The 21,043-nt window shown below is 36.8% G+C and overlaps 1 protein-coding gene across 6 annotated transcripts in view; it reads right to left on the bottom strand.

The window, feature by feature from the left end:
• The window catches only part of SLC38A9 (solute carrier family 38 member 9), an 83,332-nt gene extending 65,284 nt beyond the window's left edge, over nt 1–18,048 (bottom strand). For 2 of the 6 annotated variants that reach the window (XR_009353960.1, XM_059175002.1), the window contains exons 1-2: nt 17,911–18,048; nt 3,232–3,381 (exon numbers count right to left, since the gene is read on the bottom strand). Coding sequence is in view for 3 of the 6 variants with exons in the window: in XM_059175002.1 (XP_059030985.1) it covers nt 3,232–3,338 (107 nt within the window). In the remaining 3 variants the exon portion in view is untranslated. Of the gene's footprint in view, nt 1–936; nt 1,149–3,231; nt 3,382–17,007; nt 17,109–17,910 lie in introns of those variants that run through there. The other 4 variants (XM_059175003.1, XM_059175007.1, XM_059175006.1 and 1 more) reach the window with 4 other exon arrangements.
• Nucleotides 18,049–21,043: the final 2,995 nt, after the last annotated feature.

Here is a 21,043-nt window from a genome sequence, read left to right on the forward strand (position 1 = left end):
ATGTGAGATGATTTTTAGGTAGCACAAAGACCAACGCTATTTTAACTACTTGATATTTATCATAATGCATATTAGAATAATGATGAAACTCATTATTTCATAAACCTATGAAGATGCAGCTAAAAGCCTCATTTTAAGAAGTAAACAGATTTTAAAATATATCTACATAATAATACTACACAAGTAATATTATAATGGGATATCACCAAAGCTTTACGGTAACTCCAAAATGATCTGTGTTAGAAATAGTTGTCTAAGCTGGTTCTTCTTCTTCTTCTTCTTCTTTTTTTTAAGATTATTTATTTATTTATTTGACAGAGAGAGAGAGAGAGAGAGAGATCACAAGTAGGCAGAGAGCCAGGCAGAGAGAGAGAGGGAAGCAGGCTCCCTGCTGAGCAGAGAGCCCGATGTGGGACTCGATCCCAGGACCCGGAGATCATGACCTGGGCCAAAGGCAGAGGCTTAACCTACTGAGCCACCCAGGAGCCCCTAAGCTGGTTCTTCTAATGGAAAATAACTTCCCTCACTGTGTCTGAGGGTTTTTTAATGCATATAAAGTGAAGTAACCCATATTTTAATAGAACTAACAATGTTTTTAGGTACTTCTTTTTTTTTTCATCAAATAATAGTTCCTGTTTTCTTAAGCAGAAATTATTTCACAAGCAAATTAGCATTCAATACTGCAAAGTGTCTATAAATATTTGCCTTCTTTTTTCTTTTTTTTAAATAAGATTTTATTTATTTATTTGACAGAAAGAGAGAGATAGATCACAAGCAGGCAGAGAGGCAGGGGGAAGCAGGCTCCCCGGTGAGCAGAGAGCCCGATGTGGGGCTTGATCTCAGGACCCTGAGATCATGACCTGAGCCGAGGGCAGAGGCTTAACCTACTGAGCCAACCAGGTACCCCAATATTTGCCTTCCTTAAAACATGCTTACCCAGGTAGTGATCTCATGATTGTCAATAGTTGATCCCTTCTCATTTTGACAAGTTTCATTATAGAAAATATATTTCCATTTAATCTACCTGGTTAAACAGATTCTCAGGGAACTGTCCAAACTCCTGCCAATTGGAATGCACTTTAATGACCTATATTCTATTGTCACAGTGGTCAATTATTTATCATAGAATTTAGATGTTTCAAGAAAATCCTGAGTATTCAATCAGCATTCATAAGTTTTTGTATTCACTTGATGTTGGAATACACAAGTGAAAAATTTAAGATTCATTTCATTATCTTCTGTGGTGGCCACTATGTAAATGACAACGATACATTTCTTTATGACAAATTTCACATTGCCATCTCTAGCTTCAATCCTCCTTTATCTCTTGGACTGGAACCTACTGCCTCTGTTAACAAGATTAAGATTCTGTGGCCAAGGAACTCTTAGGGTAGTTGAATCGTTGGGTATTTACCCAACAGCATCTGTACTCAAGCACTGTTTCTCTCTGAGGAGGCAACCACTCTTAAAATTTACTACTTATTCTTCCAGAATCATTTATACATATTGTAGCATACACAGTTTTAGAATTTATTTTTACCCAAATGATGGTACACTACACTGTTCTGGACTTTTTCTGATTTAACAAAACAAGTTGATGATTTGTTTCTTTTTGATATGTAATAAAGCCACTTCCTTCGTTTTAAAGGGTGAAAAATATTCCATTATATCAATGTGCCAAAATTTATTTATCTAGTCCTCTAAGAAAAGACATTCTGGTTGTTTTAAATCTTAGACTATTTAAAAAAAATACTGCATTAAATAACCTTGTACATATATTATTTGATATTGTGAGTTAATGCTTAGAAGTGAAACTGCTGGGCCATACAAACTTTGGAATTGACTGCTGGCACTTTTGGGGGTTGAGGGAGACATTAAATTTATGGACTAAAATTTAAAGAGCATTAAGACTGTATTTTAGAGTCCTTCCACTGACTGCAAAATATGCCTTTTCATTATATGTCATATTTTACCAATTCTTATATGTTTTTAAAATATGGACATATCTCATAATCCAGAACATCTCTTAATCACTATCAGCCAGGTAGTTGTCATAAATGTAATTATTCCTGGTGGTATGACAGTTAATTGTAAATGACTGGTATATTGTAAATTATAGGTAAATTATAAATAACTGGTCATTTCAGTCATCAAACCATTTAAGGACCATTTGAGAAGAAATATGAACCATATTATTGTCAGAAAACCTGTGACACCTTCTGGTAAGATCAGGAAAGTGCAAGCATCCAAACTAAAGAAAGTGCCAGTGATTTGAAAGAAAATTCTCTTAACAAGTACTACATTATTACATTCTTAATGATACAAAGGACAACAGGGGGAAACAAAAAACAATTTTGATGACACCAAGTTAGAAAACTGATTGCAAAGGATCATGTTCTAAATGTGAAGTATCAGTAAGTAATATCTTAACTGAAATATTTTGTTTTCATTTTTATAATTGCATAAGAGATATACGATAAAATACCAAATAAGCTCAAGGGTTCTTTGAGTAAATTAAAAAAAAAAATCTCTAAGTACTAAGAGATTACTTCATAGGTGTACTGGTAGCAGTTTATCTTTGTGTTAAATTACAAAAAGAAAGAACAGTTCAACTCACAGTCAGTCAGCTTCTCATATATGGAAAAACACTCTAAATCTTATTTTGAAGTTTCTCTCATGTAGATTTTGCACACTGTTAGGCTACTCTTACTTTTTTTTTCTCCCATTACACCTTATTACTGGAATACTACTTATTTTTGTTTATTTTATGGACAGCCACTTTACTGAATTCTCTATAATTTCTTAATGGATTCTTTCAGGTTTTCTAGGTATGCAATGAAATAAATTTTAAACTCAAATTATCTTAAACTATTTGCTGGAATTTAAGCACTGTGAAGGTTAGGATTATGTATTAATTCTACTGTTTTATCCCCCGTACCTAGTATATTACCTTGCAGAAAGCAGGTAATCAATATATATTTGTTAAATGAATTATATAAATGCATCTTACTTTGTAAAATTTAATCCAACCCCTTCTACAACACAAATGGTGAGCTTAAATATAAAAGATTAAAGTGTATTCATATTTTTTCCCTTCCACATACAAACATATAGATGCTGTTAAGTAACTGGATATTTTATATTCAAAGCTATATGTATTTGGCTACATAGTTCTAGTCTAATAATTAAAAACTCTAGTTATGAAATAAATGTTTTATTTTAATCACTTACCTTTTGGATCTTAGATTTGATGAATCAAACTGGATATTCATAGGTCCAGGATTTATTATTTCATGATTGACCTCTGGGATGAGAAGATGCCTAGAATCACTATCCATATCTGCCACTTTTCTTAGCCTCTAAACACTGATGAAGTCAGTCCTATATAAATAAGAAAGGATAAAAACTATAAAACTTAATTAAAATTATTTTATTACTAACAAGTAATACATTTGCATGCATAAGATATTGGAAAAATATAGGAGTTTGCTAATGATATCTTAATGAGGTATATGCCTGAAATCTTTTATCAGAAATTAGCTAAGCTGAATTGGAGTTACTGTTTATTTTTCAGCTTTCTAAAAAATAAGTGGGGCAATTGCCCCAATCTGTTTCTAGTAATAAAACAGATTAGACTATTGGGGCGCCTGGTGGCTCAGTGAGTTAAAGCCTCTGCCTTCGGCTCAGGTCATGATCCCAGGGTGCTGGCATCGAGCCCCGCATCGGGCTCTCTGCTCAGCCAGAAGCCTGCTTCCTCCTCTCTCTCTGCCTGCCTCTTTGCCTGCTTGTGATCTCTGTCTGTCAAATAAATAAATAAAATCTTAAAAAAAAAAAAAAAAACCAGATTAGGCTATTTGGACCTATTTTCCTGTAGAAAACAACTATAAAAATATTGGATAAAATACAGAAAACATCTTTTGAAAAGCATCAAAAATAATGATGGTAATCAGGCGATTAGTAGGTACAGTTAAGGAACCTAGTGAGGTAAACAGCTCGAGAAACTGCTTCTGCCCACAGAGTATTTTGTACCAGGAGAAAATGGGACTGAGGTTTTCAAGGCCTTGTGAAGTACTAGGAAAATAGCAGATAAAACCTGGGATTCACCCAAAGTAAGGAATGATGTAATAAGAAATCATGCCCTTTCCCTTCTCCCAGTAACAGAGTAAGAGAGTAAAGATCTTTACCATTGCACTGGGGATTAACAAGCAGTAGAAGTGACTCACTCCCTCACAAGGGAACTACAAACAAGATTTCTTGACCATGCCCATAGGCAGCGTGTGTGTGCACACATGTGCTTGCAGGCATGCATCTGTGGAGGAGGAAGTATTCCATACCACAAACTGTGCTTCATGTGGATTTGCAGAAGGTCAAAGAATACTTAAACCCAGGAATTTAACTTAAGGTTAATTTGCTTGGTAGGACTTCTAGGTAACTGCTAGAAACAAACAAATATAAATCTTTTCTGTGAGGACACACCTTGTTCCTATGCCTCAAAGAAGACCTGCTAACAATCTTCCAAGGACACTGAATAGTACACAGTAAAAAAAAAATCTAGCATGCAAAGAAATAAAATGCTTTTAGTGAGAACCAGGAGAAACATGAGCAGAAATAGATTCATAAAGACTTCAACTATAGGAATTATCAAAATAATACTAGAAAACAATTATGCTTCCCATCTTTAAATAAAAAACAAAGTGGATATACACACAATGGAATACTATTCAGCCAAAAAAATAAATCTTGCCATCTGCAGACATGGTTGGATCTAGAGAGGGTAATATTAAGCAAAGTAAGCCAGTCAGAGAAAGACCAATCTATATGGTATCATTCACAGATACAATTTGGGAACAAAACAGCAAACAAAAGAGACAAACCAAACAACAATTTCTTAACTATAGAAAACAAACAGATGGTTACTAGAGGGGAGGTTTGTGGGGTGGATGGGTGAAATAGATGATGGGGATCAAGGAGTGTGTTTATCTTAATGGGCACTGAGTAATATATGGAACTGCTGAATCACTATATCGTACATTGAAACTAATACAACACTGAATGTTAACTATACTGAAATTAAAACAAACAAAAAAAAAACAAATAAAAAAAGAAAATTTTAAGCACAATGTACTTAAAGAAGCTAAATTCATAGAAGCTAAATTGAAGAGGGTTTCGGGGCTCAGTTGGTTAAGTGTCTGCCTTTGGCTCAGGTCGTGATCTGGGGGTCCTTTAGGATTGAGCCCCACATCAGGCTCCTTGCTCAGCGGGAAGCCTGCTTCTCCCTCTCCTTCTGCTTTTGCTCCCCACTTGTGCACGTTCTCTCTCTCTCTCTCTCAAATAAATAAATAAATAAAATCTTAAACAAAAAAGAGGTTTTTTTCCTTCTATTGTCAACTTGTTATTAAGAATTTTTGATTTGGGGAGGCTGGGTGGCTCAGTCAGTTAAGCATCTGCCTTCAGCTCAGGCCATGATTCTGGGATCCTGGGACTGAGCCCTACGTCAGGCTCCCTGCTCAGCAAGGAGTCTATTTGTCCCTCTCCCTCTGCCCCTCCCCACTGCTCATGCTCTCTTTCTCTCTCTCTTTCTCAAATAAATAAATATTAAAAAAAAATTTTTTTTTTTTGACTTAATGGTGTGTTGGGTAGTTCAGTTGATTAAGTGACCCAACTCTTGATTTGGACTGAGGTCATGACCTCAGGATCCTGGGATTGAGCCCTGCATCAGGGCTCTCAGCAGGGAGTCTACTTGAGGATTCTTTCTCCCTCTGCCCCCCCCTCCAGCTCACATGGTTCTCTTACTCTCTCTCAAAAATAAATAAATAAATCCTTAAAAAAGATTTTATAAGATTAATTACATTAATATCTCACTTTGCATATAAAAGCTCATTCTACCAGCTTAGTTTACAACCTCAAATCCAATTCCCAGTACACACTGCAATAAATGTATTCTGTAAAACAAAGTGGATTACCAAAAAGTAACCCAGCATGTTTGACAAGAACCAGAATGAATTTTAACCCCCTCCAATAATAAAACAGCCAAAATTTTAAATGTGATGGATGGGTTTTAAAGTTCAAAACTGATTAACTAGAATGTATAGTTATATTCTAAAATAGATAGAATATATAAAATACATAATAAATATGTATTTAGTTATATTATAAAATATATACATTCTATATATAGATATATAGAATAATACTAGAAACTATCTAGAACAGCAGAGAAAGAGAAAAAAAGTAAATGTGGAAACAAAGTTAAGAGACATGGGAGATAGAAAAAGAAGGCCTAACATGCATGTAATTGGAGAACCATAGACAGGAGATAGCAGAGGTAACATGTGGAGAGAGTGGCTGAGAATTTTCCACAATTCATAAAAGATAACAATCTACAAATTCAAGAAATTTAATTAATTCCAACCAGAATTAATAATATTATCATAGAGTAGGGCGCCTGGGTGGCTCAGTGGGTTAGGCCGCTGCCTTCGGCTCAGGTCATGATCTCAGAGTCCTGGGATCGAGTCCTGCATCGGGCTCTCTGCTCAGCAGAGAGCCTGCTTCCCTCTCTCTCTCTCTGCCTGCCTCTCCATCTACTTGTGATTTTTCTCTGTCAAATAAATAAATAAAATCTTAAAAAAAAAATAATATTATCATAGAGTAGAAAAAAGGAATTAAAATTCCAGACTAAAGGGAAAAAAAGTCAAGTGAAGGTCTTGGAATTAGTGTTCTAAGGTCCTTATATTGTCCAGATTAACATTATGTTTGAAACAATGCATGTTATGATTTTAAAGGTAACTATTAACATAACAGAAAATAGTATGTAACTTAAAATTACTATAGTAGAGTAGGAAAAGGAGAAAAACATTAAAAAGGGAGGAAAAATAGAAAGCATAAAATAGTAAGATCCTTCCATTATTTCTTAAAACCATGCTATCTTTCCCATCACTATAAAAAAAGTGCTCATTAGATTACTAATGACCAAGAGCCAATTGTTGTTATTTTTCAGTATTTAATTTACTCACTCCATCAGAAATAAGTGTCATATATATATTTCCTTCTTAATAAACTAGATTCACTAGGGCTCCAAGTTTTCTCTATACCTTACTGGTCTCTCCTCTTTTGTCTCATTTACTGTTTACTTCTTGTGTCCCAGAATTCTTAAAATTGCAGTCTCAAGGTTCAGTGTGGGTTCCCTTCTCTATCTACCCTCAATTTGTGGATAATATTTTCTAATCTCATGGTTTTAGTAACACACCTGCATTGTATAATACAGCAGCCACCAGTCACCCATATATATATATATATATATATATATATATATATATATATATAAATTAAATTTAAAAAAAATTCAGCACCTGGGTCACACTAACCACATTTGAAGTGCTCAGTAGCCATACGTGCCTACTGGTTACCATATTGCACAGTGTAAAAATAAAACATTTTCATCATAACAGAAAGTTCTATTGATCTAGACAATGACAACTTCCACAGTAACATTTCTAGCCAACATTTCTCTCCTGGATTTAACATTCGCATATCCAACTGCCTACTTAACATCTTTTTTTTTTAAGATTTTGTTTATTTATTTAGAGACAGCATGCAAGCAGGGGGAGAGGGAGAGAGTGAGAGAATCCTAGGCAAAGTCCCTGCTGAGTTCAGAGCCCAATGTGGAGCTTGATCTCATGACCCTGAGATCATGACCTGAGGCGAAATCAAGAGTTGGATGCTCAACCAACTAAGCTACCCAGGTGCTCCCATCTTTTTAAAATTAATATAACTGACATAAAACATTGCATTAGTTTTAGATGAACAATATAATTATTTGATATACATATATATTCTTCTTAACATTTTTATTTGGATATAACAGGCAACCAACATATCAAAACTGAGCTTTTAATTTTTTCCCCAAAAAAGTATCCTACTGATTGTTTTCCTGATTTCAGTTGCTGGCATCACCATCCTTCTAGTTATTAAGGCCAAAATCCTCAGAGGTATTCATGACTTCTTTTTCTCAGTGTACATTCAATCCATTAGGAAAATAGTCTTGGCTTTCTCTTCAAGTATATCCTGGGTCTGGAAACCACCATTTGTTATCAAGAGTTCTACAACAGTTTTCTAGTTAGTTAGTTAGTTAGTTAGTTATTTGACAGACAGAGATCGCAAGTAGTCAGAGAGGCAGGCAGAGAGAGAGGGGGAAGCAGGCTCCCTGCTGAGCTGAGAGCCTGATGTGGGGCTTGATCCCAGGACCCTGAGACCATGACCTGAGCCGAAGGCAGAGGCTTAACCCACTGAGTCACCCAGGCGCCCCTCTACGACAGTTTTCTGATGGAGTTCCCTGCTTCTACCCTTATGCCCTTACTGTCTACTCTGTACACAGCAGGTAGAGTTGTAGAGAGGTATAGAGAAGGATTTGATCTCACCCAATTGGTTTTTATCACGGGGGGGAAGTGCTATTAGACCCAGTGGGTAGACTAGGGATGTTGTTAAATATCCTACAATGAACAAAACAGCCTCCTACAACAAAGAATTATTTAGTCCAAAATGTCAATAGTTCTGAAGTTGAGAAACCCTGCTCTACGCAGGTAAAGTAAGAGGTTATGAAAGGAACAGGCAGGAGAGGATCTTAAATGGTGATGGCAATATTGCATTTTTCAACTTGATTCTGCTTATATGGCCATTTACTTTATTATTATATATTTGTTTTATGCACTTAAAAAAAAAAAGATTTTATTTATTTATTTGACAGAGAGAGAGAGAGCGCAAGTAGAGTGGCAGACAGAGGGAGAGGGAGAAGCAGGCTCTCTGCTGAGCAGGAAGACCAATGCGGGACTTGATCCCAGAATGACCCGAGCAGAAGGCAGCCGCTTAACCAACTGACCCATCCAGGTGCCCCTTTATGCACTTTTCTAAATGGATGTTGTATTTCAGAAAAAAGCAGACACACACAAGAAAAGCAAACTCCATAAAGTGAAATAAATAGGTTTTAACATTTAAGGCAAGTGCTTTACCTTTATTCTTCAACTCTAAGTTACTATGATTATCCTCATTTTATAAATAAGTATACAAGGTACAGAGAAGTTAACTGATTACAAAGTTCGTAAGGGGGAGAGTTAGAATTCAAACCCAGGCAGTCTAAGCTCAAAGCCTGTATTCTTTGCCATTATGCTGTGCTTCTTTCCTGTTCTTTGCCCTTTGTCTCTCTTATTTTTCACCTTCTGTTTCTTATTGCCAGACTACTTAAAACAAGTATAGTTATATTGGTGCTGTATTTGTTTAACGGAGTCTTAAGTCTGCTGTTGGTATTTTTTTAAAAATAGCATTTAGAACACAGTAGAAAATACTTTGAGTCAGCAATGCTTACCTGCCACTCACTACTTATGTAATTGAAGATTAAACACTTAACCTTCATGAATCTGTTTTCCCAACTGTGAAACTGAAACAATAGCATCCACCCCACTGGTATGGTTGAAAATTAAATGAAATGATGCATGTTATACTTAGTACTTTGTAACAGGAAAACAAATGTTCAAACCCACTATTATTCCTCTCAGAAAACAAATGAAAAGATTTGTTGTTGGTTTGTTTATTTTTTTAAACATATGCAGCCTCTTGAGATTAACCTCTTCAAGTGAAAAATTCTGCAGTAATGAGGTAGGCAAAAGTCAAAATGCCACTATTAAGTGACATAGATGTTGGTAACACATTCTATCTCCAGAATATGTACGTTTTCTTTCCTCAGTCATTCCTTTCCATTTCCCTCTTCTGTTTTCCAGCCCAGCATTTAAGCCAAAGGTCTCATTAACTTTTTAGTCTCACTAGAGACAAATAATGTTAAAGAAGTACCTTATGTAATAGTGATTTTTCAAAAAAAGTGAAATCAAAATCCTACCATCTTCAGTCCTGAAGGGCTTTATTTCTGTGTCATTCTATAGAGCACACAAGCAAAACTGATTATCTATTTTAAGATGAGACAACTAAAATACTGAGTAATGGCAAACCCTGAACAATATATTCATTCAACAACTTCTCACCAAGCCTCTACAATGTACTGAAGTACTGAGAAAAAAATATTTTTTTAACTTATGGTTCCCAATCTTAATAAACTTAAAAAACATTATTATTTAAGAAGCCTAGAAGTCAGGTAACTTGTTCTAAATCACTTAAATAATAAAACCTAGTAGGATGTTAATTACCAATTTTGATTTTCAGTTCATCATTTTACTTTTAATTAAAGTGTACACCAATTGCTAGTCCTAGCTCCTAAATTAACTTTCCAATAGAGCAGTACAAAATTTATTTTTTTATGGTAAAAAGTTTACTCAACTGTTTAAAACAGATTCACAAAATGCATTGTATGTATTTAGATTGAAGCATCAGAAATGATCCTGAATAAAAAGCATACATTATTCAAAGGTAATTGTTATTAATCTTTCATTAAGATGGAAGAAACTGAGGCAAGGTTAAGTAATTTCACAAAAATAGAGTTAGTTGAGAAACAGAAACACTAACTTGATCTTTCAGTTCCTTCCTCCTTCTACATAATAAAACTAATTAATAATTCAGTTGACTTGTTTGGTCTTAAATTTTAAACTGAAAAGCAGTATGTTTCAAGATTATTTGAACCACTAATTATAAAACTAGTATTGATATTCCTATTAAACTTCCTTAATTTAAAACTGTCAATGACTACTTAACCTGAAAAAATTGCTTCCTGGGTAAAAAGAGTGAAAATATTCTATATAAAATACCAACAAAAATACATTTTAAATTAAGGTGGACATAGCACAGGAATTAAAAACTTAGAAAAAAAGATATTGTAAAGAAGTTATTCTGTGTATTGGTTTGATAAGATTTTAAATCTACTTGTTTACAACCTAAGTGAATAATTTTAACCTGTTTATGACAAAGCCAAAAAAAAAAAAAAAAAGTTGTTTTAGAAGTAAAGTTGTTTAAAAAAAAAAAAAGAAGTTGTTTTGATATAAGAACAAAGTTAAGCGTGCTAGGATGTTTTCATGGATAAGAACTCAGGAGTTTATTTGCTTATCAATAAAAACACAGGAAGAAGCAACTATGGCAAGGGGGATATCTGTACTATAAATAGTGAGTTTGGGAAGACTATCAGAGATAGTGATCTTTAGATCACTCTTGTGATCTAAAATAGCTCTCTAAAGACCTGGGGGCAATTAGATCCTGCTGAGGCAAAGGATACTTTTATATGCAGTGGTAAAAGCCATGCAGCAGCCCAGAAGATCATCTTGCCCATCAACAGGGACAATGACCATCCCTAGCAACATGCTCTAACAACAGGAGACTTCTACTTTTGTGTAGGAAGCTGGACATTCACTCTGGTTGACTCAGCTGTCTTTCCCAAGTATCAACTCCAAAAAGTTACACCTTAAATAAATTTGGAATTTATTCCTTTCATCTCCTCTTGTCTTGAATGAGAGTATAATTAATTTATCACCGATTTGGAGTATTTCTTTATTGGCTTATCAAGAGGCATCATTCTGTATACTACTGGCTTGTGAAATTCCCACAGTGAACCTCTGTTAAATAAACCATTTGGCAAATACAATCTCAATCTCAGCATTAACTTGCCTTCTGAAAAAAACCAAGTTACTAGCTTTACAGAATTTTTAAAACATTCTCTCAGTTTTAAAAATTAAATATTTTAGGAATTAAAAAGATGATTGTCAGCCAGTATCCTTTCATCAAAAAGAATAACATTAAGAACTGCAGGGCTATTCATTCAAGAAAATCTAATGCACATAAAAACTTTTCTAAAAGACCATAAATTCAATTTGTACAAACATTAGGAAGATGCCAGGTACTGTTAAATTCTGTATAGAAGTTTGCTATCATTTCTGTACTTAATAAAACTAAACTTAATCAAGTCACAATAGAATTGCTAAGAAATACTAGAGAAGAATTTAAATTTTGACTGGGAGATACAGCCTTATTGCTCCTCAATCTCTAAAAACTGATAAAATCATCTTCAGAAAGCATTGCCAGGATATTCCTTCATTTGAATTATACACAATGCTTAATTTGGGACATGGTCTACACTGGTTCATCAAGTAGAGTGTGGTAGTTGAAAGCTCATGTGTCAGACTGTCTGGGTTTGAATCCTGGCTCTGCTATTTCCTATGTGACTTTGATTTAAACTCCCTAAGACTCACTGGTTCAGGGAATAATAAAAGTACTAGTCTTATAGGGTTTGAGATTTGAGATAAAGTACATAATGTGCCTTCACTCACAATGAGTGTTCAACAAACACAGCTATCATTTTATTATGAGTTTGGCTCTTTAAAGTAGTTAGTAAAATTATGTGTTGGCTTAGCTTAGTGGTATGAATAAAATCAGCTGATGTATCTATATGCCTTTAGTATAGAGTGAGTAAACTCGGTGAGGTAAGAAAGATAAAGAAGTTAAGCTTCACAGTATTACTGAACTGTCACAAAAAGAAAAGACCTAAAGGGAAGAAATCATTTCTGAAGAAGAAAACTGGATGTCACTTTGGAGAAAAACCCAGGGAAAAAGAAAAATCAATAAATAAGTAGTGGGAGTTGGGACTAACATTTATTTACTGAACACCTATTCCTGGCCTAAGTTTTTACATGTTATTTAATTGCAACTAATCTTAGAATTTGGAAAAAAGGTACTACTTTCAAATTATAAAAAAAGAAACTGAAACTCATAAGTAACTTGTCCTATATCATTTGGCTAATAAAGCCACAGCTGAGATGGAAACCAGGTTACTTAGGTCCCAAATGTTACTTCCAGTTTACTGTGATGACTGCCCAGACTTCGGTTTTTAACCAATACGCTCTGCAATATTGATTCCTATACTAAACTGAGAATGCGACTGAGTTTAGGAAGAGAGGATTCTTTTAACTTCTGGAAATCAATACTTTTGCTGAAATTAAATATTAGAAAACCCAGAATAAGAAAAATCTAGAAAGGTCCTGGGACCTCAGTCAGCCTTCCCAAAAATGATAATCAAAGTTAGGGAAAATGTGAGGGGTGTTCAGGATTTGACAAAAAGTTTCCAGTTTAATCACATATGTGTGTTTGTTCTGAGCAAATCTGAAATGTTGTGGTGTTGCCAGATTAGCTCTTTATTCCAAATAAGCAAGAACAATGATACTATCTCAGTGATCTAAATAAGCCTTAAATGAGTCCAAACCCTATAATGCCTTTCCAGGATTTAATAATATTCAAGTAAATACAAAGAATTGTAAGAAAATTGGTAATTTTCAGTTGCCTCAATTAGTCAAATAGCTTGACTTCAAATACCCCAAAAATGCTATTTCAAAGGAAATATAATGCCTTTTGGAAGTCTTGATGAGTACAACTACAAGATATTCTCAAGTTTGATGAATTTAAGAGCAAATTAGAGGTCCAGAGCTAATGCTACATAGATAATAACACAAAATAGCACCATCAATAATTAACTAAAATGTTAAATACTCCTATACCATTAATTTGCCTCAGACAACACTGATACAGGGATCTAAACATAAAAGATGACATAAACAGATAAAATCACTTCTAATGGCTCAAACCTGAGGTTTTTAAAATTTTTTTTGTATTTTAAAGATTTTATTTATTTATTTGAGAGAGAGAATGAGAGAGGGAACACAAGCATGGGGAGTGGAAGAGGGAGAAGCAGGCTTCCCCTTGAGCAGGGATCCTAATGTGGGACTCGATCCCAGAACCCTAAGATCATGACCTGAGACAAAGGCAGCTGCTTAATGACCGAGCCACCCAGGCACCCAGTCCTCTGAGTTTTAAAACAAAGTCATAGAAGCAAGACTATTAATGTTAAAGCTAAGTAATTTAATAATATATCCCACTTACTTTAAAATTGGTTCAGTATGGAGTCTCAAAAGGAAAATAACAGTTTACTGAACTGCTTGCTGATATCTGCACTGAAAAATACTTTTTTTCCATAAAAAGGACATAGAAAGCCACCAAAGAAAGTTCATTTGATATAAATTCTTAAAAGGTATTGACTGTAAATTTTACTATTAGGCAAAGAAGACATCCAGATGGCCAACAGACACATGAAAAAGTGCTCCACATCACTTGTCATCAGGGAAATAAAAATCAAAACCACAAAGAGATGCCACCTAACACCGGTCAGAATGGCTAAAATTAACAAGTCAGGAAACAACAGATGTTAGTGAGGATGCGGAGAAAAGGGAACTCTCCTACACTATTGCTGGGAATGCAAGCTCGTGCAGCCACTCTGGAAAACAGCATGGAAGTTCCTCAAAAAGTTGAAAATAAAGCTACCCTATGACTCAGAAATCGCACTACTGGATATTTACCCTAAAGATACAAATGTAGTGATCCACAAGGGTATATGCACCTGAATGTTTATATCAGCAATCTCCACAATAGCCAAACTGTGTAGAGAACCTAGATGTCCATCAAGAGATGAATGGATAAAGAAGATATGGTAGGAGTGCCTGGGTGGCTCAGTGGTTTAAGCCACGCCTTTGGCTCAGGTCATGATCTCAGGGTCCTGGGATCTAGCCCCACATCGGGCTCTCTGCTCAGCAGGGAGCCTGCTTCCCCCTTTCTCTCTGCCTGACTCTCTGCCTGCTTGTGATCTGTCAAATAAATAAATAAAATCTTAAAAAAAAAAAAGAAGAAGATATGGTATATATATATATAATGGAATACTGGGTAGCCATTAAAAGAAATGAAATCTTGCCATTTGCAACGACGTGGATGGAACTAGAGGGTATTATGCTGAGCGAAATAAGTCAATCAGAGAAAGACAATTATCATATGATCTCTCTGATATGAGGAATTTGAGAGGCAGGGCAGGGGGGTTGTGGGGGGTAGAGGAGGAAAAAATGAAACAAGATGGGATCGGGATGGAGACAAACCATTAAGAGACTCTTAATCTCATGAAACAAACTGAGGGTTGCTGGAGGGTGGAGGGGTAGGGATAGGGTGGCTGGGTTATGGACTTTGAGGAGGGTATGTGCTATGGTGAGTGCTGTGAAATGTGTAAGCCTGATGATTCACAGACCTGTACCCCTGGGGCAAATAATACATTATATGTTAATAAAAATAATTTTTTAAAAAGGTATTGATTGTAAATATCAGTATATTTCAAAGGATGTCAGCTCTTTTCCACACTAGGCTCAGAAGTGTCCTTTCACAATTCTTTGCAAAAGCCAGTCTACAGTGTCTAGCTAAGATGCTAGCATCCATCTGCAATAGGACCCATCAATTTTAGCCCAAACAAAAGTAGAGTTGACCCCCGAACAAAGCAGAGGTTAGGGGCAGCAACCTCAAACCCCCAACCCCACAGCTGAAAATGCACATGTAACTTTTGACTCTCCCAAAACTTTAGTAATAGCCTACTTTTGACTGAAAGCCTTCCTGATAGCATATGTAGTTGATTAACACATATTGTGTATATTGTACACATTAAACACCGTATTCTTACACTAAAAGCTAGAGAAAGCAAAATGTTATTAAGAAAATCATAAGGAAAATACATTTACAGTACTATACTGTAAAAAATTCACATATAACTGGACCTCTGAAGTTCAAACTTGTGTTAAGGGTCAATTGTATTATGGACCCAGCATACAAGTATTTATATGTTCTTTCTCAAAGACTGAAAATTAGTATTACCTAATACCTCTGCATATGGTAGAAGTTCAAATACTATATTTACATTCAGCTTAGCGGAGCAAGGGTTCACAAATTTTTTTCTGTAAAGGGTCAAATAATAAATATTTTCCACTTTGTGAGCCTTATCATTTCTGCAGCTACTCAACTCTGTGTTTTATAATTTTTAAAAAGATTTTATTTATTTATTTGACAGAGATCACAAGCAGGTAGAGGCAGGCAGAGAGAGGGGAAGAAGCAGGCTCCCTGACAAGCAGAGAGCCCGATGTGGGGCTCAATCCCAGGACCCCAGGATCATGACCTGAGCGGAAGACAGAGGCTTTAACCCATTGAGCCACCCAGGCACCCCTCAACTCTGTATTTTAGCACAGAAGACAATATATAAATGAGTGAGCATGGCAGTGTTCCAATAAAACTTTTTAAAACTTTTTTCAATTTTTAAAAATACTTTCATTTATTTGACAGAGAGCACAAGCAGGGTTTAGAAGAGTGAGAGGGAGAAGCAGGCTCCCTGCTGAGCAGGAAGCCTGAGGTGGGGCTCCCTGGGATCACGACCTCAGCAGAAGGCAGACACTTAACTGACTGCCCCCCAATAAAACTTTATAAAAAACAAATGCATCTGGGGGCAATGGTCATAGCAAATCTGGTCATAGTTTGGTCACTTCTGTACTACGCCAATATAAAAGCTAATGGAACCACAGCATAAAAAAGGCAGCTTGGTGAAAGAAGTTATGCTATGTATACATGTTTTCATCTACAGAAGTCTGCAACTGCTATAATGTCTGGTAATGAATTTATCTCAAACTCTTCCTTCTGAATCACTTAATGGTCAGCCAATAAGAGTTGTAAAGCTCCAATTCTGAGGAGACTGGTAGAACATGCTTCCAAACTGATCAATAAATGCTTCAAAAGCTGTTAAATTTCACCGTGCTGGAGGGCAATGTAGTCTAATAAAGAAATTACCAGCCAAAACAATGCAATGGGAACACTAAATGCTTTTCAGTTCTGTTATGCAGTAAGAAAGAATGCTGATGATGGACTGAAATTTAAGTGTATTATAAAATGCAGGCCCAGTAGAAGTTTTTAATCTCCTAATTTTTTTTAACTTTTATGCTCATATCTCCTTCTTAAAAAATACTATAAATATTATTTTATTTTATAGTTCAGGTGGGTATTCCCAACCTCGTATGCCGTTTACCCGTTACTGTAAATATGTAGGGTACTGTAAAATCAAATTAGCATGCTATTTTTATATGACTTAGATATACAGCATTTAGGATTGAGAGAAGCAATCTAAGGCTAAGTGTTCCCAGAGGAAGGAAAGAAAAGGTCACATGTTAATTTGCTACCAACCTTTTATATTACTATGAAGTTTGTAGAGATTTTTCTTTAAGTTAAGGCCGGGGTTTCCTTGATCTATTGAGAAATTTAAAAACTTGCCCTTCAGCGTCTGCCTATTATTTTGTATAGGTAAGCATAAAAAAAAAAAAAGAGTAACAGGTTAGAGTTTGCTGCTGTACTGATCTCAGCAATAGATTACGGCAGTGCTTCAGAGTAACGAAAATTAGGTTTTAGTCAAGTTGGCCATTAACTGGCTGGCTGGTCATGCGCGAGGCAGTGTCTCCAACTTGGTGGACCTTAGTTTCCTCATCAGTTAAGTGAAGAGAATGTGCTTTACTAGCTATTCTCAAAGGCCTCCTCCAGCTCTAGTATTCTAAGACAGCTAAGATATAAAGTCACCTACTATCAAGACAGTCGCTCTCACATTTGAGCCGGGGAAAAGAGAGGCGAGGACTTAATTCTTTCGGCCCCCCACCCATCTGTGGTCCTAGCCCCAGACACTAATGTGTTCCCTCCCAGGATCTCCTTTCTCCAGCTCTTCCTTACTCGGGACAGAGAAGGTTCTCCCGTTCTCTCAATAATTCCAGTTCTCCTCCTTCTCACCCGGGTGTTTACCCATCATCACCCCCAGGCTCAAACACGCACCGACTCCCCATAGCCCCCTGAACTCTCTCTGCTCCCGCGGGAGTCACCAGAGCCGAGAGGAGCGCGCGTCGCCCCTCTGGAGTGGTCTCCTCAGTCCCCGACTTTGTCCTCACGGATCCCCTAATAAGCAACTGTTCCGACGCGTTTCACTAAAGAACTTCCCCGGCAACAGCCGGCTCCACAGCAAGCTCAGCGGTTCCCGCCGCTTCCCCTCTATCCCCTCCGCCCGTACCGAGGGGTCATTTTGTAAGACCAGGGAACATGCTCTACCTGCTTCCGCCAAGGGCTCAGTCTCCGAAAAGTCGGAGACCCTTTCCCAAATCCTCTCAACTTGCTGTAGCAGGGTTTCTCCTCTCCTGAACAGGAAGAGGCAATAGCTTAAGCCGCGGGGGCCGGCGGGGGATGGAGTTCTGAGCGCGTTAAGTCGGCAGCTGCTGTCAAACCTCCCGCCCCTGGGGACTACAACTCCCAGAGGTCTCTGCGAGAGTCACCATGCCTCTCGCCGCAGAGCCGCGTTCTCCAGCTTTGGAAAGGCGGGGTGGTTCAGGTTCGCAAATCTCATCCCTGCTCAGTGATGTTTGGCGTTGTGTGAGATGCTTGCCTGACGACCAAAGTCGCCTAGAAGAAGAAATGCCATCTTCTGCAGTCCTTACACCTCCAGAGGTTACCTAGGAAGGGGTTGACGTGACATCTCCATCTAGAGCTGACCTCCCATTATCAGTCTCTTCTCCGGCTCTTCTGCCTTGTGTTCTGTACTGTCGTCACGTGCCTGAATCCCACAGACAGCGAGAGAAACTGGTTTGAAAAACGTTGAGTTGGCATTCTCACTCTTTTGGCTGGACACTTAATTTGTTGTTGTTGTTCTGTTTTCCTTTCCTTTTTTTTTTTTTTTAATTATTATTCTTTTAATGCGTTGACAAATTCGTCCCTAGGCGGAAAGAAGGGCTTTGGGAGTATTTTAACCCATTCTTCACATCCCTCGCAATTTCAACCAAAACCCCCGAGATTAACCTGTAATCTAAGTAAAATTAATGTGCTTGTTGTAAAAAGTCAGCTCAATCAAAGTCCCTTGGGAAGCATATAGCAACACCTAAGGGCTTCTTACATAGGAAGCCAGTAGGTTTTTTTTTTTTTTTCTTTTTCTTTTTTCCTTAAGAAAAACAACCAGAAGAAAACAAGAAATGCAATGGGATAAGGAAACCAAATTAACGATTCCAAATTTAACAGCTAATATTGAGTCCTAAGCACTTTACATACAATACTTTAAGTCTCTACCATGATGTAGAAGTGTATATTATTCCCATTTTACAAATAAGGAAATAGTCTTACAGAATTTAAGTAACTTCCCCAAGGCCAAACAAGAAGAAAGTGGCAGAAGAGTCAGACTTCCAACCGACGTCTTATTTCAAAGCCTGAGTTCTCAAACATTATCAAACATTCCCTATATTACTGAGGACTTGACAACAGGCAGATGATACAATGAATATTGGCTTTATGACAGGTAAAATTTATTTTGCTAATGGTGTCCTTATTCCAAACTTTTTGCAGTTACTCTTTTACCTACCTTTAAATAAACATTCTTAGGGCACCTGAGTGGCTCAGTGGGTTAAAGCCTCTGCTTTTGGCTCAGGTCATGATACCTGGAATCGAACCCGACATTGGGCTGTCTGCTCAGTGGGGAGCCTTCTTCCTCCCAACCCTGCCTGCCTCTCTGTCTACTTGTGATCTCTGTCAAATAAATAAATAAAACCTTTAAAAAAATAAATAAACTAACATTCTTTTGATGAGTTCAATGATAGTAAAATTTTCTTCTTTCGCTGCATTCCAGGTTGAGAAAATAATTTTAGGCAAGACCAAAAAGCACAAAATTGAATGGTATGGAGTGACATCAGTGAAAATGGTAAAGTAGGGAACTTCAAAATGTTGCTTCCATAAAAGCAATGAATAAATTGGCAAAACTGCTGGAATAACTTTTTTTTTTTTTTAAACTCTGGCATGTAATAATAAGATGTAAAACAACCAGGGAACACTTAAGAAAAGAATGCTGAATTTTGACAGGAGAGCACCATGATCATCTCCTACTCTCCAGGTTGGTAGTGGCTTTAAAAATAGTAGCTTATGGGGGCGCCTGGGTGGCTCAGTGGGTTAAGCCACTGCCTTCGGCTTGGGTCATGATCTTAGGGTCCTGGGATGGAGTCCCGCATCGGGCTCTCTGCTCAGCAGGGAGCCTGCTTCCCTCTCTTTCTCTCTGCCTGCCTCTCCGTCTACTTGTGATTTCTCTCTGTCAAATAAATAAATAAAATCTTTTAAAAAAGAAAATAGTAGCTTATGTTCCTGATGTAGGTTGCTGGTATCGGAGGGAGCAATATGGACCTTATTCTCAAGAAATTGTAATTAAGCATTTTCACCTATCTGTTGGTTCCCTGAAAGTTTGGCTCCATTGCTTGCCTTTATTTTGCCTGCCTTGGAATGTCCCCAGGGCTGAGGCAGCTTTCTAGGACTTAGTGTGTTTGTAAAAAGCATTTAAAATGAATGAATTAGTCACTAAGTTTACTAAGTAGTTAGGTCCAAACAAATTAATAAGCATTTATGTCCTAACAACTTCGTAGCCACTTAAAATATGTTGAACTGAAGTTGAATGAAAAATATTTTATTTCATTCTTAAGTAGCCCCGGTTGTTTACTAATGGGAAGTGTACATCTATTGGGTACTTCTTAACTTCTCAAACTTGAAGTCATGTGGGATACCACTGTCCTTGTTTTGTGCTTCACACTGGATTTTGCACACTTTCTTGAGACCATAGCAACCACTGAAAACTCAACTTGGTGGATATGATGTTATCCAAGAAATTAACTTGATCTAATGTTGAAATTGTTAATTATCTCAATGTAGTAGTTCACATGGTATCTGACAGATGTTGTTGTGTTTTCCTCAAAAATTTAAAATACCCTGGGGCACCTGGGTGGTTTAGTAGTCTCTGAAGGATCCAGCTCTTGGTTTCTGCTCAGGTTCTGATCTCATAGCTCTTGAGATCAAGCCCCACACCTGGGCTCCATGCTTAGCAGGCGTCGGCTTGGATATTCTCTCTACCCCTCCTCCCCCTCATGTGCACTCTCTCTGTCTAAAATAAAGAAATAAATCTTAAAAAAATACTGTACTCTGGGGGTCCCTGGGAGTTTCCTGTGGTACTCTCACAGTTTAGGGACTGCAGGTCACTAACCATGATTTCTACAACAAGGATCGTTAAACTTTCTATAAAGGGCCCAATAGTAAGTTTTCTAGGCTTTCTGGCCATATAGTCTCTGTCATCAATTACCTGATTATGTCTTTATAGCATAAAAGGAGTCAACATAAACAATATGTGAACAAGTGGAGTGGCTGTATTCTAATTTATTTATAGAAA

This window comes from Mustela lutreola, chromosome 5, assembly GCF_030435805.1.
Source record: "Mustela lutreola isolate mMusLut2 chromosome 5, mMusLut2.pri, whole genome shotgun sequence".
Taxonomy (NCBI): Eukaryota; Metazoa; Chordata; class Mammalia; order Carnivora; family Mustelidae; genus Mustela; species Mustela lutreola.